The 24,210-nt window shown below is 37.1% G+C and overlaps 1 protein-coding gene across 1 annotated transcript in view; it reads right to left on the reverse strand.

Annotated features, from left to right (window-relative positions):
• Positions 1 to 24,210, reverse strand: part of LOC124183360 (retinal guanylyl cyclase 2) — a 141,685-nt gene that overhangs the window by 17,131 nt on the left and 100,344 nt on the right. The window contains exons 5-12 of the mRNA XM_046571763.1: positions 22,353 to 22,516; positions 18,004 to 18,130; positions 11,621 to 11,773; positions 7,676 to 8,006; positions 7,024 to 7,313; positions 5,583 to 5,679; positions 5,413 to 5,509; positions 4,920 to 5,105 (exon numbers count right to left, since the gene is read on the reverse strand). Coding sequence (XP_046427719.1) covers positions 4,920 to 5,105; positions 5,413 to 5,509; positions 5,583 to 5,679; positions 7,024 to 7,313; positions 7,676 to 8,006; positions 11,621 to 11,773; positions 18,004 to 18,130; positions 22,353 to 22,516 — 1,445 coding nt within the window. The remainder of the gene's footprint in view (positions 1 to 4,919; positions 5,106 to 5,412; positions 5,510 to 5,582; positions 5,680 to 7,023; positions 7,314 to 7,675; positions 8,007 to 11,620; positions 11,774 to 18,003; positions 18,131 to 22,352; positions 22,517 to 24,210) is intronic.

The following is a 24,210-nucleotide window of genomic DNA, read 5'->3' on the forward strand; positions in this document are numbered from 1 at the left end:
CTTCTTTAAATTTTGAGTTCGAGTCAACTCTCTCTAGAATCTTTTATCCATTCTTGAACGAAAATTTACTCTGCTAATTGTCTTTATAATTTACAATATGGAGTAGATTTAATATTCTACTTCCCAAAAAAAGCGCTTTGATTTTCAAGTATCAATCAGTTTCTTATAATTTATTATATCGCGATTAAATGTTTCATTGCTGATACACCTGTTAGCTCGATAATTTTAAAACTTAAAATTTGCGAATAATTCCATCAACTTTCAATGTCAATTCATTTGCCTCTTTCCACAATTGAATCGCAATTCGGTTATTCATTTCTGTTTTTTGTTCTTGACAAGTTGTTACACAATCAAATAAAAAAAAAAAAAAAAAACAATTTTATTCGTACAGCAAAATTATAAATCATGCAACGTCTACTTGAGAAATCAGCCGAACCGTTAATATTCCGGGAATGGAGAAAAATCCATCGTTTCTAGGTAAAATAGGTGGGAAGAGTTTCCCGAGTTCCGTTGTGAAAAGTTTTCAATCTTCCAGAAGTTCCCGTACATGCAGTTTTCTTGCATTTCTTTTTACACAGTTTTCTGTGTGAACTCGTGGAAACTTTCGTGATTGCGCCGTATATTGATTTCACCAACCTTAGTACTTGGATGAAAAAGCAAAGAAAAAGAAAAACGACAATATCCCCGGCTTCTTCCCATCTCAAGTCGATTGAAACATTATTCTACTTTAATATGTCTTATAGAAAAATTCTGTCGCAGTCCAGTTGTTTTTTTTTTTTTTTTTGCCTAAGCTGCTGCGCAAAAAAGAATTCATAAAGCAAGTTATATTTAACATTTAATACTTAAGTTACGGGCACTGTTCATACGTGAAATCGTAAACTCACTCCCGCAGATTTTCAGAACAGGATAAAAGATGAATTCGTAAATTATTCTTGCAGAGTAAGCGCTGGAAATTTTCTTCGCAGTGAAGAAGGTTACGGAAAACATAAAAATAAGAACCCACACTTTGCGGAACCTCGAGGGACCTCAACTGGCATAAATAGAGACGGACATTCTGGACATAACTAAATCCGGAACAAGATTATAGTGATCGGGCAGTCGAGGTGAATTGGGCGCGATGCTTGATTGAGCTTCGGGAAAATCAACTCGAGCTTGCAGGAAAATCGGTGAGAATAATCGTTCCCAATTAGACGGAGACGCCGATGATTAAGTGAGACCAGCTAACGAACATTTCACGCCATTATTGACGGCCGGTTGTCTTCGTTCGTTCGCTATTAGGTTCGAAGGCGTGTCTCGTGATGTTCTCCAACTTGTTCACCCTGATTCTGCTATTCGGGCTTTTGCTGTCTGACTACCTCGGTACAAAGGGTTTCCCGCTCAGTCTGAATTATGCAACAGGTCGAGTCCCCGAAGGTTCGGCACTAGGTCCTTTGTTAAAATCCATCTTCCTAATGGTCATCTTCTCTTCACAAATCAGAAACAGTGGCGGTAGCTACCCCGTGAGAGTTATTTACCAAACGTGGTTTACGCTGTCTTTTATCTTTAGAAATCACATCCGGAATATCGGCGGATGAGGAATGATCATGAAGTAAGAGAAACTGATTTCGTAAAAAAAAAAAAAAAAAAAATTTAGACACACTCTTGAGCAAAAATAAAGATACCCCTGTCTCAGGACTTCAGTGAATGGGAATTCATCGGAGAAAAAAATAGTTGACAACTCGTTTCGATATCTTCTAAAAAACTTTTTGTCTTTCTATGAATTCTCCGAAAACATGCTGGTTATTTTTTTTTTACCGACATAAGGTAGTTGAAAAAATGATCAGCGTGTTTCGGTAAGATCCGCAGAAAAGTAAAAGCTTCTCCATCGGATAACGAGAGTGAATTTTTTTTTTTTATTTCTCGATAACAAATACCAAAAAACGGCTCTCTTCATTTTAGTCGAATGGTTGGCCGATGTTTTATGTTTTTTTTTTTTTTTTTTTGAAAAATGAATTGGCGATATATTTACAAAAAAATAACTATACAGAATTCAGTGCGCCATCGGACATTGTTGTGTCAACGGTATTATAAAATAATATCACATACTAATCACGATTGTGACCAAAAATTGACCAAAACCTTTTTCTAATTACAAAACGCCATTGTTTTCACAGACTGTTCATTTTTTTTTTTTTTACCACGAACTCGGTTTTCATATCAAGACTTCGTGCGTTAAATTAGATACTTTATTGCCGGGAAGTTCGAATCGGTTTAGGTACTAGTTCGAATAACTCTGAATAAATCTTAGGAAAACACAGTGACAATGTAACAGACCGGTGGTGTCATTACCATGAGGCAATAATGCGGGACGAGGGACAGAAAAAGTATAGAACTACCACCTGGCAGTCAACTTACCCTTTTTTCGCATAAAGTGAGACTCCAAACGATTGAAGTGAAAGTCGTGCTGCGCGCCTTCCACCGCTATTTTCCATTTCACATAACTTTCTACGGTAGGTGAGACAACGAGGACTCAGAGAATATTGGGCAGGGAGAAAAGGACTGAGGTAAGAATAGTGGAAATGTGGAGTTTTTATTAAATTCAGGGTTACTTTCAAGAGCAATTCTTTGTTAAGAAAATTTTCCCAGACTACAAAAATTTTGATCGATAAATTTGTAACTTGGAAGAAAATGCTCGAAGTAACCAGTTATTTTTAGGATACGCGATTCTGCATAAGAAATATTATTCAAGTGGGGAAGCTTGAATTGAAATAAAAATTTTGAGAAGAAAAAAAGCTGAGAAAGATGAGAAATGGATAGAAGTAGAGAGAAAAAAAAAAAAAAAACAATTTATGATTAATATTTATGTAGCAGCTCACTCGCCCACTTAATTTTAGAATGAGAAAAACAAAAACAAACAGGGAAACAAAAAAGAGTGAGAGAGATATATATTGAACACATATGAATTAAAATTGCCTGCGGAATAATGGAAAAAGGTGAAACATCGCGAGCACGATTTTTCACCCTGCCAAATAAAGTATGCATTGGTATTTTTCAGCGATTTTCAAGCTCTTTGGCAACGCAAGAGGTGAACGAGATTCTACAAAGAATATATCTACCCAACGCGGTGGTTTGACGAGGGTCGTGACGGAATAATAATGATGCCTGACACGTCGCAAATGGGTCAAGCGATTGAATTTTGTCACTTTTGCCTCACGGTGGTCAGACGTGTGTGTAATTTTGGGTCAAAATCTTTATAAAGGCGTGTGACTTGTTCGATAAAGGGTGAAGAAACACGAGCAGTAAGCAGAAAGTGATGTAAAATATCTCCTTTGACACGATACTGATGTTCAATTCTTTTTCTTTAGGTGCGATGGTAGACAGTTTCATTCATAAATTATCGACGAAGTTTAACATTTTTAATTTTATCCCCCTTTCAAGACTAATTTAAGCGATTTTCACAGACTTTTATGACACATGGCGATAAAAATTGTTCGAAATGCAAATGAATTAATTGGAGCAATTAGCATCTCGTCAGCACCGTTCCTTGAGACAGGGAAAATTAATTCCCGTTCTTCGCTTGCCCTTCGATAATTGGATTATAAATTTATGTGCCGAGAATTTTCTCGATGTGTAAAGAAAAGACAAAGCGATGCAGCAAGAAGTAAGAAAAAGTTTGAGTGTCTGTCGCTTTGAATATACGGGGTGTCCCATTTTAGCATTTCAAGACAATCAAAAAATATTTCAAATAAAAGTTGTCGAGTATCAAATGAAAACCCCTATTTTTTACCTCGGATTCTGAAAGAGCACGAAATTATACGTTTTGATAAGTATCTGTGTTAAGGGTCGAAGTGACCTCTAGGGGTCATTTAAAGGTCAAATTTGCTTGTATGAGTTAAAAATGAGACACCCTTTAGAGGTTTATCTCATTAAAATGCAACGCGAACGATAGTTCTAAGACAATAATAATATTAACGAAATAAAATCCATATTTTTCGGCTTGTAAGTAGGAAAAACCGTGGCACCAAACGTTTTCTGCAAACCTGAACAGATCTGTTCTATTTTCGCAATACTGAATATAATCTTTCAAAGAATCGTCAATTCATTTCAATCGGTTCTTGGTATGTTTCAGCGATATTTTTTCTCTTTTGCTTCAATACTCTCATTTTGTTGCCCAAGATTTTACATGACGAGACAATCTAGAGAATTTACCAGGCTCAATTTTAATGCCTCCATATATGGCAAGATACAAGCGTATTCTCTAGCAGGAATTGGAATTGAATTGGAAATTCAATTGCCAGCGTCTCGCATTCTTTCTCTTTTGCATTTCTTCTTTCGTTCAGTTCAGCGTTCCGAATATCGAAGAGTCGATAAACTGAACAAATTCGCGAGGCCAGGGGATTTCTTTTCAGGTAAAATCGAGACAGCATAAATCTCCATTACTTTACTTGGCAGTAAATTGAACCGTTCGCCGGAAAGCGAAATAGAGTCTGTTATAAGAAAGGTGCAGCCTCTTGGTGAGAGTTTAAAATTAACAATAACTCCGGAGCTCAAGTCGTCGTTGCTTGTCATTTTTTTATACTTCAGCATGGTCGAATTTTCCTCTGTTCAAATTCTTCTTTGATTTTCGTTGAATTGAAAATTTGTCTAAGAATCAAGACTTGTTTGTAATTGAGTCTTACGTTGTTGTCTTTCGAAAAATCATTCGATTGCAGATCAGAAAGATATCATGGAAAATACGAAAGTCACTGAAAATTGACTTCAGAACGATGGAAGAGATACATGAAATTTTGTCACTCGCGGGTTTCCTTTCAGTTTACATCGAACGTTGTTTTATTACTTCAAATGGTAACCGGCAATGGTAATGGTAACCAGTAACCGGCTTAAAACTCATACAAGTAGATAAAAAATAAAATAAGCGAGAGTTATATTAAAGGACTCACATTGTAGCGAGCTCGGTGATCTTTGAAGATCGTATGGCGTGCCAAGCTTCCGGTGCTCGTCTGCAGGTGAGGTTTCAAAGAGCCAACGCTACCCTGAAGAAGGTCCGGCTTGTCAACTTCAGGACCACCGAATTCCTGCAACTGCTGAAGCCAACAGCAAAGCATAGCTTCGATTCCTTCGTCGACCTTAAACACAAAGCACAATCCGTTTCCATTATTGAACACTGCATTACGTTTCCTCTCTTGACGAATCATTACGTATTAGTAAGCAAGGTGGTTGACAACGGTTTCGACATTTAATCACCGAACACCGACTTATAAGCGTTTGGGCAGTCAAAACTTCAAGTGAATTAAATCCTGACGTGAATCATTCAACGGTAATCGGATTTCGACCATTTGACAGTAAAGTTTTGGAAGGAGTCAGCAGTCGTCAGGTTTTATAATTGAATCAATGAACGGTCGATATGAGAACAATCACAAAATCTGCACTCACCCGACGCGAGTCATGAACCTGAGGAAATACGAAGTCACTGGCAGTCAAGATGATCTTGTAAGGACCCTTCGACATCCTCTTCTTTAGCAGGTGTTTCCTGTGGAAAGAGAATGTGAAAGGAGTGGAATGAGCGCGTTGATTTTGATAATCTCAGTAGTTCAGCTTCTCACCTGACTAAAGCCGTTGTCGTGATGGCGACGAATGCGAAGAATATCGAAACCAGTATAATCAGTATCACGTGGGCCATTCGGAAGGGGTCAACACCATCTGAAGAAGAGAGGGGTGTCTCTATAAACGAAGGGTATGCACTGTGACGAGTGGAGAGAGTGTGGAGGACCTAGTATCCAGTTGTAGAAGTCAGGGTTGTACATCCTTGGTATTGGACTTACATTTACTCGATGGACTTTATTTCGAATTATTCTAAAGTTACTCAAAAGGTATTTCGCATAACTCGATATGAGTTCATTGTTACGATTATACTAAGCCATTTGAAGTTACTCGAAATAATGACAAAACAACTAAAATCTTTAGAAGTAAATTTGAACATGTTATGACAGATCGGAAAGTTATTCTTGATTCTGAGGCACGGTTACTAAAATATTTCATTGGTTAGATAATTTTTAGCTCTGATAAAGGCAATAATAATTGAACCACTTGATGCTATCATCCGTCTCTGAGAAAGGCACCACAAATCACATCTTAATAGACAGTCTCTCGTCCGTCTGAGAGTCAAAGCAATCCATTTAGCGACCTGAAAATGAGAGCCAATCAGTCTAGTTCAGGTGCTAAATTGACGCTGAACGAGTCGCAGAGTAGAGTTGGCAGTTGATTTTTATTTCTTCTTCGACCACCCTAAGCGTTTCCTAAGGAGCTCCTGAACTTTACTCCCTCTTTCGCAAATCGAATGGCCGAATGAATATTCCACTGCACCGGATCGAAGGTAACTCCGCGGGGACTTGCTACACTGATGAATGTAGGCATTCAAAGAAATCGATGCCCCGAACGTGGATTGGTTACATCGTGAGTAGGTCCATTTGTACCGCTCTAGCGTATTCAGGAACATGGAGAGGGTGGCTGATGCGCGATTCTTTCAATATTTTTCAAAAATAAGACTTACAATAACACTCATGTATCCAAAATTGATCCCACCGACTCTCGACATTTAGCGGCATGTTGCAGTACATTATAAAACATCAGAAGACTTGTTTTTCACTTGCCAATTCGGACGTTTGATAGCTAAAAGCTACGCCTGAAGTTTACCCCACAACAAATAATGGAACCCTTGAAGGCAAGAAGACTGAGCATATCATCGCTTGCTATCAGCGGATACTGTCTAATTGGTTTCAGGAAACATCTGACGAAAAATCGATTTTCGGAGATAAACTTAGAGGTAGTTTTCACCCCTCGTACGACGGAATTGACACTTTAAAAAAATACGTATCCGATGTTTTGTGATGTAGTACAATATATCACAGAATGAAGAGAATCGGCGAAGTACCACCTCGAGCACTTTCCTTGTCAACCCATCTGCCAAATTCAAGGTGCTCGGAGTACAAAAAATCATGAATGTCTAGAATCACTGAAACAAAAAGGTGCATCCTGATAATTTACCAGGGCATTCTCTGTCTTCGTCGCAAGGTGGTTCGAAGACTCCATCATCGGTTCTGACGTCCTTGCTGATCTCGATGACGATCATCTCATTTTCAGACTTTGTGACCTTCAGGACTGGTTTCCACCCATTGTCGCGCCAGTCTAGCAGAACGTAGGTGTAAATTTTGTTGTACGAATTGACGTCGTCCTGATTACTGCTCGACAGTATCTCGAGGCACTCTTCGAGACGAGCAACTATCGTCGTCTCCGGGTAGGTTTGACTGCCATTGTAAACCTGTTCCACATTGTGCCTGAAAGTAAAGTGTTTGGATCCTCTTTTCGTTCAGGATGAGATGAATCGGGGCACTAAAAAGAAACCGTTCTCGTCGAGCGGCGTAAAATGAAATGTGGTAACACTGTTGCCAGGATTGAATTTAGAAAAAAAAAAACAAAAAGATCAGAATGCATGAGGGGGAATTTGAATTCTAACCATGGACATCCGTATTTTCGTACGAAAAAGTATTATAATGTCGTGATTCTGCGAAAATATTCTGGAGGAGGAATAAATCTCCTCGCTTCTCTTAGGCGGGAGCTTTCTTTCTTTGCTCGGTTCGTTGGATCTTTCCTACCCTCCATATTCGACTTCAGGTTGAATTACTCGAAGGTACTTTACCTCTGATCAAATGGCACCATAACTAGCAAATTCTCCCGGATGGTGTCACTGAGGTTTCGCGAAGGTGACAATCTCCTGGTATTTGCGGTCACTTTGGTCTTCGGTTCCGAGTGGGAGCGCGACGAATTAGAGGTTGAAAAATTGGAAGACGAAGGGCCGTCATTGTCGGCGCGATTTACGCTGCCTTCCGAAGGCGGCAAGAAAAGATCCGGGGACTCGGTCTGGATAAGAATGACGGCCGAGGCCACAGCATGGTTTCCCTGAATAACATCAAGCTCGGTCAGGACTCGAGTGGCGAGTTCGGAATCCGGTGGAAGACACAGGACGATTGCTGAAAAAAAACGACCGCATTCTTAGCCTAACTTCTGAGGAGAAAAGAATCTATTTTTTTGGATTTCATGAAAAAGAATTCGGATCGCGGCAAAGAGGATAAACTAGCCAATGATATTGGCTCCAAATTTGAAGTCAATCAGTTGAGCTGTTTTTCAGATACCGTAGTCTCTACTCAACATGATATCGAGTAAACTATCTGTCATTTTTGTCGATACCGATGCTTCCTAATGATTGATTCTGACAGTGAAAACAAAAATTGGAGCTTCATTTAACATAAGTTTGGATCAAATATACCACAGTCGAAGTGAATTACTGGTGTATCGAGTTATAGGTTTTTAAAATTCACTCATTTTTCCGTTCGTCTACTCCTGTACAACCTCTAAAATAATATCGATGGGACGGAAAGTTCCAGGGGAAATTTTTCCGAGTGGCTTGCAACGCGTTTAAAGCAGCAGCAGCAAGCAACACATCGAGTAGGAAATTGAGTTTTCACACACAGATACATACATATTATGTACACGTGAGAAAATTTTTCCCTGAGATTATAGAAAATTTAACAAGTTCACGCTGAAGCGACGTATAAATGCTAGTTTCTTTCCCTAAATTTATTACCCCATGTTCGATTCAACCCTAGTCTAGGTATACATTATGGCATATATTAGCTCCGTTTGCCTTCACGTTTTAGTACTAAATTCTATACCGTAGCCCGTTTATCTCCTTGCTCGGTACCTTGTAATATCCTCCAGGCAGAGGGCGGAATGGAATCACCCGTATATTTTGATAGGGTGTTGAAATAGCGTTTTCACTCCAACACACTGCCGCCTGTTTACCGAAACCTGAGACAAACTTTCGGAAGAAGAAGAAAAATCCACGAGTTTTATGGCTTTGAGTAATGTTGAGATAGTACGTCTACCGGCGAAACTCGGAACTATCAGCTTCTGGACGCCACCGTCAGTTGGCGTTAGGTTTTATCACGATGTAGAATTGTTCCCAGAATTGTTTCTACAAGTTTTAATGATCATGGAAAGTGGATGAAGAATTCTAAGCCTGGAAAATCAAGCTTTGTTTTGTAAAAGAAAATTACATCTATCATAATCACACTTAGTTTTCATTTTCTTATAAATTTTATCTCGAATCGACCCAAAGTCGACCGAAATTGGACAATTTCGATATTTACGATCAAGTCAAATCAGGTTTATATCCCGAATTGAGGGTCACGTTCTTTATTTTTATGATACTACATCGAAGCTTATTGGATAGGTGGCTCTTTTCAATGGACGTCGTTTCCCTGATTACCGTAGGCTTTTTTTTCTCCACCAACAAAAAGGTATCCAAACGAGGAAAATGAGGTTCGCTGCCGAAACAAGAAAGGCTGAATGAGGAAGAGGAGAAAGGATGAGGACAAAGCGACCTCACGATTCTTATCGGAGGGTCAGTACCGCTGCTGGATGCGAGCTGACCCAAACAAGAATCGACATAAATATACCCAGATAGACGAGGCGCGAAGGCCTCTGGGAATCCGCGTAACTTTCAAGATAGAAGGATGTAAATTCGGCTTTTCCGCACTGCGACGTGTAAAAAATATTTGCCCGTTTCGGGGCTTCGGCGTTCAGATCCAGTCCACTTCAAAGTCAATATATACTTGGAATTTTGTATAGGGTGTTTGAGATTTAAATTCGGCTTCAAAGAACTCGCCATAAAAAGTTTCAATTCGATTCAGTTCGATCTAGATTAGGTTATCCGATATTTTGTAAAATACAAGCATCGCACTAAAAAAACTTAGTGTTACTATGCTCCTGCTGAGAAAGTCTGTAGAGTATCAAGTTCATTATTCAGGCTCTGAAATAGCTCGAGGATATAATTAATACCCAAGAGCTTGATGCAAATTCAACAGAATTGTTTTACGATTTCACCGTATCTCAAAAACTCGATTTAACAACTGCCAAAGAGATTAGATCGATAGATTTAACGCAATTTTTTTTCCTACATTTTATCTAAATCCCAAGAATCTTACGGAATATTCAATATATTATAGAAAAGTTTTATTCAAATTTGGTCGGTTCGATGACACTGCGTACAATTTAATGAGACCAGTTCTAATTTCAGATCGAATTTCACGGAGATCGCGTTAGGAGGCATAGGTATCTATTATCTGTGTAATTAAACAGAACCTCATTGGAAAATCCATGAAACCTAATGCCGATTCGTAAAGTTTTATGTGGCTGCGGATCCCAAGAGGTTAAAATTTTTATCAGCGTCAATGGCAAAGTTTGATGAGTACCCGTTCTGACCGTGATAATATCGACAAAAGTGGCAAAGTTCAGTCGACTGTATTCGCAGTTACCTTCACTCAACTTCGTATATATATATAAAAAAAAGGAAAAAAAAAAACAAAAACAAACCAGTTTGAAAAACTTGCAGGTATACAGGTAATCGCAAGGAGTTCGTAGAAAGCAATATATTTTTTCTAACTTTGTGAATCTTCTAAGCAATTACTTATGCGAATAAAGTTCGTCAAATTATGGCGATATTTGTTCTGACTATTATCGATTAGAAATGATCGCAAGAAAATATATTTGTACGATATTGTAGCAAACGAAAAAATTGAACTAGGTGAGGAAATAAAGCCTGCCACAAAAAAAAAAAAAAAAAAAAAAAAAAAACCCAAAGCATTCAAGGGAGAAGTACACGCGATATATATCTCCCTCGTAAAGTTGATGCGTAATTTCCTTCGCGGATACCGTTAAAGGTGGAGCTACAAGACTCGCGATTTTTTGCCGTGCAATAATATCTACCTCGTTGCGTGAATTCGTAACATCCGGAATATATATTTTTTCCTCTTATTGTCATGATATCTTCTTCACCTACGATTGATTTTCCGTGAATGGGTGGGCGTCAAATATATAGAAGGATTAGAAAATAGAAGGCTCAAAACATTCAATTTTCAAAGCTTGAAATTCCATCTTACAGGATGTTACACTGAGAAAAACTTTTTCATTTGTTACAGTAACTAGAAAAATTCATTAGAACAGGTATCGTTAAAAAAACTGTTTGAATATTGTTGGGATTACGAAAAACGAGGAACACGTAACCATTTTGCGCTGTTGTTGATCCTTTTTTGCTAATTGCAATGCAAAATTAGTTTGTTCGGTTTACTATACTTTTTTGGTTAAATAAGGCTTTAACGTCGATTTATCGTTGCACAAGCATTGAATTTTCGCAACAGTTACAAGAAAATATAGCAACAGTGATCGTAACGAGAAAGATTAAAACAGCTACAATACTAATTTTCATTTTGTACCTAGGACTATATTTTTCGTTTGTGGTAAAAAATGAAAATAGTTAAGGACTCAACGGTAACCGGATAAAAATTTCTGTCAGTGTATAATGTAGAAAGTATTGATACAGAAAAGTCAAAACGTAGAAACGTCAAAGTATAGAAAACTAAAATGTGTTTTGATTTGGATTTCTGTCATTTGGTCTTGACAACATTTTGACGTTACTTTTCACCCTATCCATCCTGAATACAGAGAAATTGCGGAGAATTTATTGTATAAAGTTTGAGAAAAAAATGTGTCGGAAAAATCAGTGATATTTATGTGCTTGTCTTACCTCTGCAAGGGATGTTGTGGAGCGGCCTGAGGGCACCATGGATTTGTCTCGCCATTGCATGGGACGACAAGACCACATGGTGCCTCGGAACCGCGTCTATACTCCGCAATGAACCAACCATAGCGTGATCCAGGCTTGGCCAGATGCCGTGATCTGAAATCAGAAGAAAAGCTAAAGGTTACGGAAGTCTATCGCTCGTCAAACGCGTATTTTGTTCCCATAATTCATTCGGTTCCACCAAAAAATTCAATCCAAGTTCGACAGAAAATGTGTTTAACCATGGAATCGATATTATTTAGTTAAGAAAATCGTTTCAACTAATCAGCGAGCAGAAAAAAGGGAATATAGTTTCCAAAATAGTGATAAAATTCCAAAAGAAATCACAGCAAGTATCGTAATGTCACTGCAAACATTTGAAAAACTTGGATTAAAGGTACGAAAGTTTCGTGATACGTTTCTTATGGGTGAGGAACTTTTCCGATTCAAGCAAAATGACTTTTGGATTGGCTTTACTTGCAACAAGTGCCCTGAAGTTCATAAAAGGTGAACAACAATTTGGACTTATCGAAACCAAACAACGGGTTGTTTTTTTCTACGGTAAAGGTGTGTAATTTCCTCAAGGAAAGGTTTTATTTACTTTTTAGCACTCACTGGAAATTGTTTACCTCTTTTGTACACATCGGACCTCTTTCATCCAATTTCCATCATATTTTTCTGACCAACAAAAATTTTCTCTTTTTCACGAAAATTTTTTTTCATCGAACAAATTGTCAGAACATTTCTATATCTTATACAGTTTATTGCTACTTTATACTATTTTGTGTAATTCTCAACTTTTTTATCCGATTAAAGTTTTTTGTTTCTCACGAATCTTCCAGCTATAATTTTTAAAAGACTTCATTTCACGAATCGAATGTTTTATAATCTGTACGTAGGTTTCCTATGAGATATTTGAGGTAATTCCCAATTACTATTTGCTGCCATTTTCTACTTTGTCGGTGAACTTTTAAAATCAATCTGTGCTGTCAGTTTGTTTTTTCACTATTCTGCAAAGACGGTAACTTGACGAGACATTTAAAGTATGTTCTTCTTTATTTAAACAGAGTTTAGGTACACTTAAAAATAGCTTCATTAGCTATTATTCAAATATTCTCATCACTTTGCACTGTTTCCTTTTTTTTTTCTTTTACCTTTTCAAGAACCACTACTTTTGTTTACAGACGTGATGAATAAATTTTTTTTCTAACAGAGTCGGGTAGAATAATATAAGCCGTGACGTATTTAGTTAAAGTTGACACATTGATTTTTTTTCCGTTTAATTAAGAATCCCAAATAAGATAAAATCACCTGAAGGGTGACAGGAAGTAAATGCATGAAGAATTGAACCAAAGCAGCCATACAAAGAAATTTAGTTTATGCACTAATTTTTTGCAAATTCGTAAGCTTTATAAGGGAACGTGGGGCAGGACGAACCTCCTTAGCCGCTAATTAATTATTGTTGGTGGCTCTTGAGCACCAGGCACAAGTTGTTTTCATCTATCTCGTCAAATTCATAATTATATTGCCATAATATCAAAAAAAAAAAAAAAAATTCCGGGTCACGACGGACAACCTCCAAAAAATGATACAAAAATGTTCTAGTGTATTTTTTCCAATAACTCTCCATCCTTCAATTCTACCTGTATACAATGAATCGTTTGATTATCTATCTATCAATATATGTGAGACCAAACAAATTACAAGCCTCTAATATCTCAATGCTTTAAAAAAATGTATTTTTTTTGTCAAAATTTTTCAGGGGATCCGTCATACCCCACGTTAAATATATATATTATATATCGTACATATAAGTGACCGAAAGGAGTGAGCTATCCCCGAACGAACAGCGCTGCATCTCATGGCTTCCACCATGATCATTAACCGGTTTGAGCGAGGGGACAGAGACGTTGACAGAGGCAAGGGTTTCCCTCCGAGGTAGAATTGTTGGATTCTCTCTAACGTTTCCTTGCTTTAAATATACCTATGTATAAAAGCTGGAGCTCAACCGACCTACGCGACCATCCCTTCTTCCCTTTCGCGGTAATTAAGGGAAAATTCACGTTTCTGCTGTAGACAGTGACGTATACCTTACATACATTCAAATATATACGGGTAACATGCGCACAGAGTGCTATGCTAGTTTTCAACCCTATCGAATTCGCATAGAAATCTCCCCCTCCTATGAAATTCTTCAACTTTGTGACAAAATTTGAAATTTCATATCACAGAAAACTTGAATACGAACTTTCCGTGGGAAACTTTCAAAGCCCCATGGAAATTCCCCGTAAAAAATTCCAATTTATTTTACGTAGAGTTTTATACCAGTTGCATATTAAAAGCTACATCTGGATCATTCTGGAACCCTATGAAATTTCTACAGAAGTCCCATGAAATTTCATACACAAACTTACGATAATAATTTTTGAAACTCTCTGGAGACCCTATAGAAAATCCCCGTAAAACATTCTCAAATCTCATAAAAAATTTTAAACATCCCCCATAAGAATTCCCTGAACCCCGTGGAAAATTTAAGACACTGTGAAAAATTCTATTGGCAGTTTCTCGCAAGAAGTTGATTCTTTTGAGAACTATTTTTGATACAGTAAATTGAATCGGGGCAAAAATTAATCTAACAACGATTTATACAACGATATGAACACGTTTTTACAGCAGTTTCCTGTTTCTTCTTAATTTCAAACTTTTTCGTTAGTTATCTCAATTAAAACTTTCTTCCATCAGAGGCCAGGCACAAGGAAAAGGCGTGAAAAAAATAAGGGTCTCGAAGTATTCAAAAAGTATATTGTATTCTCCGGTTTTACTCCATTATGGTCATGTAGTACTACTACCCTTACCGACGGAGCAAACTCACCGTTTTTTTTTCCTATCTATCTATCTAAATATATTATATAAAAATGAATGTCTGTCAGTCTATCTGTCTATTTATCCGTAAAAAATGAGCATTTAATTGTTTGTCCCGTATAATGCGTTTCTCACGCGCGAGAATGTTTCTGAATTGGTCCAACCATTTTACAATAGGTGGCGCGTGAGTCGCTCGAACAAACGAGCGTGTTGCATGTCGGTGGTTAGGTTAAATTCGGTTGTAGGTTAGGTCATTAAATTCGAAACGGGTCGAAGCCGCGACGGAGGTTGCTAGTATTAAATAAACAGACGAACGGAAATGGTTTAAATTTCTACAGTGCATCGCTCTTTTGTAGCGGAATTCATGAAACTTACTCATATTCAGCCCAAGTTCATTCCCAAATGCGCTCAGTTGATAGTGAGAGCATCATTTATTCACTAAAATATTGTAATTTCTGGTTCTCGTTTAGCGATAGCAATATCGCATGAAAACAGTTTCACCATAGCTCATATTACCGATTGTAAAATTACCCCCCACAGATCCGAAGCTCCAATTACTGATTTCAATGACCAGATCTTAGAATCTTAACATGAAAACTGTCCCTTTACAGTTGCCAGGCGTTTTTATCCTTAGCTGAAATACAAAAAAGAATTACAACAAATTTTCAGGGGTGCTCATTTTGCCCGTCCTTTTCCTATATGTACACATTGTCCGACTTATCCATGGAGTATTTGTAGATGATAAGTTGAATAAATCAGATGGGTTTCATGCCTTACATACTTATGTATCTAACTTGCTAAATTATACTTTTGTAATTCCATTTTCATACGCAATACCCGAACCGACCCTTCGCCTCACTTTTTAAATTATTATTACGATACTTTGTGCTGCTGCCGTTATTATTACTATGATTGTAATTTTTTATTAAAATTACAACTTTCCTCCGTAACTTGAGGCAGCGTTGAACTTCAAGTGACGTCAACTCGATCGATGTCCGATATATTTTTTCACTCGAATTGCTCGAACTTTGGATCGAATATACGTCATTTTGTGTTCGATAAAAAAGGAAGATAGATTTTTTTTTCACTGCAACAGTGAAAATAATTTTTATTCAAGAATTCGACGTACAGAAGCTTTGATCTCGAATTTCGCTTTAAAATGCAATATCATCGGGCCGTTTTTTGACAAATTATGTTCGTAGTATCGGTGAGATGAATATAATATGAAACCCAAAATTGGAGAATTATCTTTCAGCGTGAGATGCTCGAAATGCGTGATATTATATACGTGTATGTATATAATAATCAAGTGAATTCTCCATTATTATTTCCGTTCCTGCCACTTCGTGACGCTGAAGTCTAACGCCGTTATACTCGTAGGTACATGAATAATTAACGAGACAGGAGATGCGAGTGGGAGCGTGACGATCACACCAAAGTAGACTGTACGCTATCGCGTTGAGCTGAGAGGCGCTCATTAAAATAAATAAGAATGTTATAAAAATCACTCTTAAATAAAAAATAAAACTATATAAATTAACCCCTAAAAATATTAAAACAAATAATATTCTTATAAATAAAATTATTGAGTATTCAGATAAACAAATTAATGAAAATCCTACTCCTCTATACCAGAATATCCGAGCTTTGGATTACGAAAGTTTCATTGATTTGTCCCACCGGTGATAAATTTCTAGCCAGAATATGCGTAGAATGAAATTATAACGGCAATTTCTTCGATTTTGCAGGAGCAATTTCAAGGTATTCAGCACTTTTTTATTGTATCCCGCGAATTATTGGGATGTCTTGTTATCAAGATTCTTGAATTTTACAAAAACCAAAATTCGTTTCATTAAGAAAGTCATTTTTTTTTTTTTTTTTAATTTTTATTTCTAGCCTTGTCGCTGAATTCAAATTTCGAATCCATTCGACAATATTTGAATTTTTAAATTTTGAAAACCAACTTATTACTTTTCATTTTATAATCTGTTTTTATGTAATGTAAGGATTTGACAACTATGACCAGAATGAACTCCGATTCTGAATGACCTACTTAGTTTAGGAATGATTCTAATTCGTTCGCATCAATACCAGTCTTTTGGATGTAACGATTTCGGCTTTATTTTTGAAAAGAGCAACCTGAAATAATAACAGAGCATTAAGAAGTCTTTAACCTATCTTGATCAATAATAAATGAACCGCTTTTCATCATTACTGGGTTCACAACATCAAATTTGCAATTTTGGATTTGATATCAATCACAGGGTGAAAAATAAAAAATTCATTTTATCATAGCCATATTGAATTGAACACACATGATTTTGAATTCCCGGCAAAATACTTTGAAAATTTTCCAAAATTATCTCGAAATACTTCACATACTTCGGTTTTCGTGAGGACAGAATCAAATTTTCATGATTTTGCTTTCACATTCGCATGTTTTGACTATCAATTTCGTACACAACACACTTCGAGTATCATCTGTTTTCACCTACATAAAACGAAAAATCTTTATTACCTTAGTTTGGACCTCGTCAAAAATGCGTTATTGCGTATAAAAAGTTCTTGTGGAGGGAGCTGAAGAAAGTTTCGAGTAAAAAAGTTATCGCTGTTATAACACCGCTCACGTACAACATCTTAACGGAAGATACAAAGTCGAAGAGATGAAATTTATCAAGCTCAAGCTTTCATTTAATCTCATTTCAGCCTATTTCGTTCCGAAAATCGAGAAACACAATCTTGCAAACTGAATTGGATGAAAAAACAGCCATTGATCCAAGAGATGGTATTTCGGTGCGAATAGATGCGAAGTGTGACTTGAAATTGAATTTAGTACACGTAGTTCTTTGCGCTTCACCTCCGTGTTTTTCCCCCATTTTTTTTTTAAGGTTTACCCTCTTCAAAGTCCCGTCGTTAAAAGCTTGGGAATACCCCGGTTTACTTTCATCTATTTCGGCGAGGGAAATAGATTTTCCACTCGATTGGCAATCGGTCGCCAAAAAGGTTTACTAAGCAATTACGCCCTTTCGGTCCGCTAGGGTTGCCGGTTTTTAAATTACACTGTTTCTCGCTTCTCGAATGCTCAAATATCAATATCACCAGGCACGCGTCGTTCACAATTTATACCGATATCGTTATTGAAAAAGTTTTTCACTCGATAAACAACCGAGAAGATAAATCACCTATTTTTTGTAAACACAGGATATTTGTTCTTCCCGCTTAATCGATTTTCTTCGTACTCGTATTTCTTTATGTAATAAAAATCTGTTGACTCGAAATGATCTTTGAAGTTTGGAAAGAATTCATTGCAAGTATTAGTCTTTTGAAGTAAATCATCTTTGCAGTCTGTTCTTATCTCGATGTCTGAATTCTTCTCTTTCCTTTTTTCTTTTTTTTTTTTTTTATTCTGGAACAACATGAATTATTCCTGTCACACTTTGGTGTCTCGAGGTCGAACAGTGACGGTCAAAGTTTCTGATTCTTACCTGTGCTGACCATGGCGACAGACTTCCAACGAAAATGTACAAGAATTTCAGCCAAAGTTTGTGCGATCGCCGGAAGTGAAGGAGATAGTCTGATAACCGAGGATACGTCTGTCTCTTCCGCAGTTCTCTGAAAAATGAAACAACGTTAACGAGAATTCAAGAAAACTTTCAAGTCCGTGAGAGATAAATTTTGTCGTTAATAATTCAAATGGTGGGACATTCGGGTTCTTATTATTGAACGGATAAAATCGTCCAGAATTTATTCGCTTCTAACGGAGCGTTACAGCAGATCAGAAGCATCAAGCGGAATAAATGATGAAATTTGATTTTCAATCTTTTGGAATGTTGTTATTATAATTTCAAATCGTGAAAAATCCTATAATTCAATGACGAAAATATCAAAGGATCAAAAACTTCGGTGAAAGTTTTGCTCCTGGTTATCTTAAAACTCTTACAAATTAACTTGAGCAAACGTTGAAGGGAGAAAAACGAAAAAGATAAAGTGTGGGCAGAAAGTGTCGAGCTTCAAGTGGAAGTTTAGAAAAGTATAATTACAGGAGAACTGGTGTTCTTAACACCGAAAACTTCGCCGCTTTCGGTAAAAGTTAACCAGAGAACTCGAAATTTATCAAACTTAATAAAAGTTTCGTTATTTCTCAAGAATTCTATATTTAAAATTATTTAGCTCCCTAATCATTTCCCGAGAATCAATTATAAAATCTTATATATCAGTGGCTTCTACTTATCCTTATATAATATGTAAGCCATAAGGTATGACGAAAAAAAAAAAAAGAATTGAAACGATCGATTTTTCGAGGAGTTTAAATTGTTTAACCAGATTTACAGAATTATAACTCTCGTTTTGTGTACTCCTGACGATCCCGAATCCATTTGTTCATTAAGATTTCGTATGTATCAATAATTTTGATCTAAGACTAAAAAATTTTCGCTTATACTCATTGTGAAGTCTGATAATAAGTTCACCAGAATAGCAGATCAATCTTTTTTATAAGCTAGCTTGGGCATGAAAAATATTTTACATCCGACTTATATTCGTTATTTTTCTATTTTTTTTCTTCGTCTTAATTCAGTGATTCTGACAATTTGAGCTTTCGACCAAGCTTCATCAATGAAACTTCAGGATCGTACGTAAGATTTCTGAAAAGAAGAACGAATCGCGAGTCACTATTTTTGGAGAGCAGTGAGCAATGTAAAAAAGCTTCGGAAGCTTGAGCGAGCCTGAAAAGCTTCGTAACTCCGTGCCGGGTTCGGAGTTATCCATCATCGGATAGGCAATACGTTCGACCTTGTCAAAGCGCTGATCTCTCACAGAGCTCTGACAATGAATGGATCGACTGGCACCGGGTTTGAACAGATATGAAAGCTTGGCTCTGAAAGCGTCAGCGAACGAGCCGTGGATCCGTTTACCAACATTATATCTACGCCACGCAGGAATTCCTTCAGCCCTTGACAATGTAACAGGAAACGATTAGCCCATGTATAGCTTCGAGCGGCTTGCATTGTATCGGCGCCAGCTTACACTCGATAAAAAATACGAGCAATTTCCGCGGGAAGAATAAACTCCGTGCCCATATTCGTTGATGCTCTTCAATGATACTTTAACGTATTTACAAATTCATGAAACTGAAATTTCTCTATCGCCTATATCGTCAAAGTTATTATACGACAAAGTTGGCTATTACGTAGGCTGTAAAGTAGCCTATTTACTTGTTGGAATCGTGAAACACTTTTGCTTAGAATCGGTTAGAAGTCGTATCGAATCGCTCGAAGCCATTTGAAATCACTTAGAATCGCTTTGAGCAACTTATAAATCGTTTAAAACTATTTGAAACCACTTTAAAACGATTTGTATTCATTTTCAAACTAGTTTAAATAATTTATAGCAATTGAAAACTTATTTAAAAATCTTTGAATGAGTTTGAAATTTCTTGAAATCGTCTGAAAACGACATAGAAACTGTCATAAAATCCTTGGAATTACCTTCAGGCAGTGTAAAATAAGTTTGTAACCGCTTAAAACCGTTTGAAATCAATTCTCACTTGATCTGTCGTTGAATATTTTTTCCGTATCTCCGATTTATCCAGAATTCGGGAACTGAAGGTTCTTGAGGTCCCTCATCGCGAACCTGAACTCAAAATTTGTGATTTCAAAATGGTGGATAGAATATGTCCGATGCAAATGAAGATAGTAATTTGATTCGAACCAGTACTTTGCAACCAGCATTTTTTGAGAATGATGATTACGGGTTTGAAGTTGAAAAACGAAAATTCCAAATAGCAGATTCAGAGAGTCAAACATTCCGAATTACCGAATTTCTACTTTGGGGACATTATGAAATTTCTCAAAAAACCTTCGGATACCAAATTTTGTCCGAGTAAAGTAATTTCTCGAACTTCACATCGCCAAATTCGATCCACCATTTTGAATTCCTAAATTTCGACCTGAAAATCCCCAAATTATGAGTAACGGCAGATAAAAACAAATGCGTGGAGCTTTTTATTCACAGATCAAGCGACAAACGATTTCGCACCGTTTAAAGCTGTTTGAAAATTATTTCAAGCAGATTAAAACTAATTTCAAATAGTTCAAAATGATTCCTAAGTAGTTCGAAGCGGGTTCAAGTGATTCTAAATGTGGGATCCATGTCGTAGCTTTTTTTCGTAATTTCAATATGCTCGATTTTCTTATTTTAACAGATTCTTTCGTAGTTCGCGATTATAATGGTTCGATGCAAACACTCGATGTACACTTGGTGACGATGAATCTGAGACGACTAAATTCTTACACTGGACAGTTATGTTGGCAACGCAGAGAAACCTACAGCGCCATAGCCGGCCGAGAGCGAAACAAACTCAATCTCAATAAACATAACATAACCTACGACCGTCGAATCTAACCTTAGAATACGTGTCAATCCAACAAGTCATCATCGTCGCGGTATTTTAAGGTTAGATTCGACGGTCATGGGTTATGTTATGTTTATTGAGATTGAGTTTGTTGCGCGCTCGGCCGACTGTGGCGCTGTAGGTTTCTCTGCGTTGCCAACATAACTGTCTAGTGTAAAAAATAAGCCGTCTCAGATTCGCTGTCCCCAATCGTACGTCTATCGCGTAGTAGAATTGACAAGAAGCATCGATTTCTGGGCAACCAGCCTCACGAAAGGCTGTCCAACCCTTCCACGTCCTCGGCAACGTCTTGACCCGTCGTAATTTGAGGTGATCTTGTCCCTGAAACCTGACGGCTGGTAATTATCAAACCACCGAGCTGTTAGACTAGGGCCATTATCGTGAGTAGGTGGTTTTCCACCCACCCCCGGTTAAATTCCAGGAACTCAGTTACCCAGGGCGTAAATCCGTGTCTCATTAATTAAAGTGTAGTCATTCATGAGTAACGCGGGGATCTCTGGCTAAACATATATTTTCCACGCAGTGTTAAATAGCGGACGAAAGTGCGGAAGGACGGAGGAGAGAAAAACTGGCAAGACGGGAACGGTCGAGTCTCTCGGTGAGAAAACAAGAGAGATAAGAGCGGGAAAAAAGAGAGAGGGATCAGAGACGGCGACTCATCCTCCGACCCTTACGGGTTAAATAAGGAAGTTTGCTCGTCGGCTGGCATTAAACTAGGTCGACCCTGACGCGGGAGTTGAATATTTCTCCAAAGTTTCCACGGGGGAAAAAAGGGATATCAGAAATGCGGAGATCAGTTACGCCGGGTTATTAACTCACCTTCGTTCAATTAACAAACTCAATTTTCTCCTCGTTACGGGTCACAAGCGTTATACAAATCGGTAAGAAAAAAATAAAAGCATGTTGATATTGTGAGTAAAAACAATCTGCATCAATGTTTAATCAATTTTTTACGTAGCAATCACTCCTTCCCAAAGATAGAGAAGAAAGATTTCGAAATTCCATCGAATCCTTGAATTCAGAATATTTCATAAAAGCCACAAACGTAATTGATCAGATCGTTCTTTTTTTGATTTTTTTTTTTTTACCAAAAACATCGGACCGATGTTTTTTGATACTTTATAATTATTCAAAATTCTTGAATCTTCGTTTTTTCTTCTTCGCTTCGTAACAAGACACGTAATCATCTCATCTGACGTATTTGTCAAGAAGATAAAAAAGTAAATGCAAAATAAAAAAAAAAAAATAAAAAATACACACGGACACAATCGAAAAGTTCGTGGATTCAAAAGTTTTATATAGAGAAAGTTGTATATTCTCATTTCTGGATTCTGAAAAATTGTCGAAACCAAGAACGCGGGTGCGTCATCTGCGCTGTGAAATACGTTGCACGGTGAATAGAAAATGTGGAACTTTACTCACCAGCGGACAGGTCCACGTAATCAGTGGCTTGTCCCAGAGGTCGGCAAGCCTGGCGGCAACTTCGCACGTGTCTGGTTCTACGGTTGCGATCAGAGCCCGGGTGGTGTTGCGTCCCAGGGCGTTGACGAGTGCACCAAGCCCTCGGGAGCGAGTCTCGCAGGTGACTGTGAGTCGAGAACAAAAAAGAGGAAACGTTTCGTAAGACGAACCGACGCAAAATGATGTAGAATTTACGCCGCATGAGAGATGCTTTTGCGTGATTAAATTTCCGTTGAAAATTTTTTTACATTTCCCCAGCGTCTCGATTCGTCAATAAAAAATTTCCGAAATTCATAACGATACAATGACACTGGAATTGAAAAATTTATTTGGATATTTGAGCCTTTGAGGGAAAAGTATAACCAAATTTTCAGGGACATGACGTCTCAATGTTTCAGGAACGATCATTGTTATTTCTCACGCAGTTATTTGCGAGGAATACGATAATAATAAAAAAAAAAAAAAAAACGTAAAAATAAAATTTGACTTTTTTGAAATTTTTTGTTTCTTTTGTTTCTCTCGACCAAATTGGGGAATCGTTAAATCCACCCGTAGAAGTTTGATGAACATCATTTTACATTCGTTAAGAAATAGATGACTCGAAAAATCAATTTTTACTATTTTTGATGCACGTTTGAAAAAAAAAGATAATTGTCTTTTGCTTGAAAAGTACCCTGTTTACAGAAACATTCCGATATTTTACACGATAAGTATAAATACGATTCTATTACCAATCGCTCACAAGAATAGTAATTTGTTAAGCAGAAAACGATGATCATTTTTTGGAAAATATGCTTCGAAAACAGTGAAAATTTATTTTCCGAGTCGATCATTTTTTACCAAAAGAAAAATTATGTTCATGAAACTTGTACGGATTAATTTATCGATACTCCAATTTGGTCAAGAAAAAAAATTCGGAAGGGGCCAAACTTTATTTTTATAATTTTCATTCTATCACCATCGAATTCCTCGTAAAAAAAAACTGCTCAAGAAATAAATTTATCATCCCGTAGTTGTCCAATTTTTTTTTTTTTTTTGGTTCAAATATATAGATTTAAAATAACAACTATTATGACCGTCCCGACAAAAGCCACGCATGGTGAATAAAATGCTCGATACTTTGCCGACGCTCTTTTCTGCGTAATTAAAAAATTAATTCCAGGGTTCGTACCGTAATATATTTAATTAATTTTAACATTGACGAAATATCGAAGCGTGAAAAATAATTTTTGAGTGAATAAAGCTGTTGCGAATTTTTTGCGTCACCGCGGGTTGCCAATTTTACCTCGACTTTGTGAACCAAGAAATTCCGAATGCAAATTGTGTGATTTATATGAAAATCGAGCGTTTGGGGTTTCTGGGGTCGCTGATTACGAATCTAATCTCGAAACTACGGAGCTTGGAACGATGGATTCAAAATGGTAGCCGAAAGGTGCGAAAATTCTGCGTGGTTTGTGGTAATTGGAGTTTCCTAGGTTCTGGAACTCACTGATTGCGAATATAAACTCGAAATTTCGAAACTCATAATTTAATATTCAGAATGCTTGAATATATAAAATATTGGCAAACACTTTTAAATTTTTTGAACCCTCGAATTGGTTCCTTGGATTTGGAATTCTCTATTTGGCAATTCAACGATCTATTCAACCTTACAAGTTTAACATTATAAGGTTCATTGATTTTTGTACGCTATCTCAAAATCAAATTGTAAATCGTTCGACTCCAATCTAAAAATCAGACTTTTGACTGCCTCGAAAACGTTGAAAAAAACACACGAGATTCGTTGGAATTTTTTAAGAAGAATACATTTTTAAAGCGG

Source organism: Neodiprion fabricii, chromosome 5, assembly GCF_021155785.1.
Source record: "Neodiprion fabricii isolate iyNeoFabr1 chromosome 5, iyNeoFabr1.1, whole genome shotgun sequence".
In the NCBI taxonomy this organism is placed as follows: domain Eukaryota; kingdom Metazoa; phylum Arthropoda; class Insecta; order Hymenoptera; family Diprionidae; genus Neodiprion; species Neodiprion fabricii.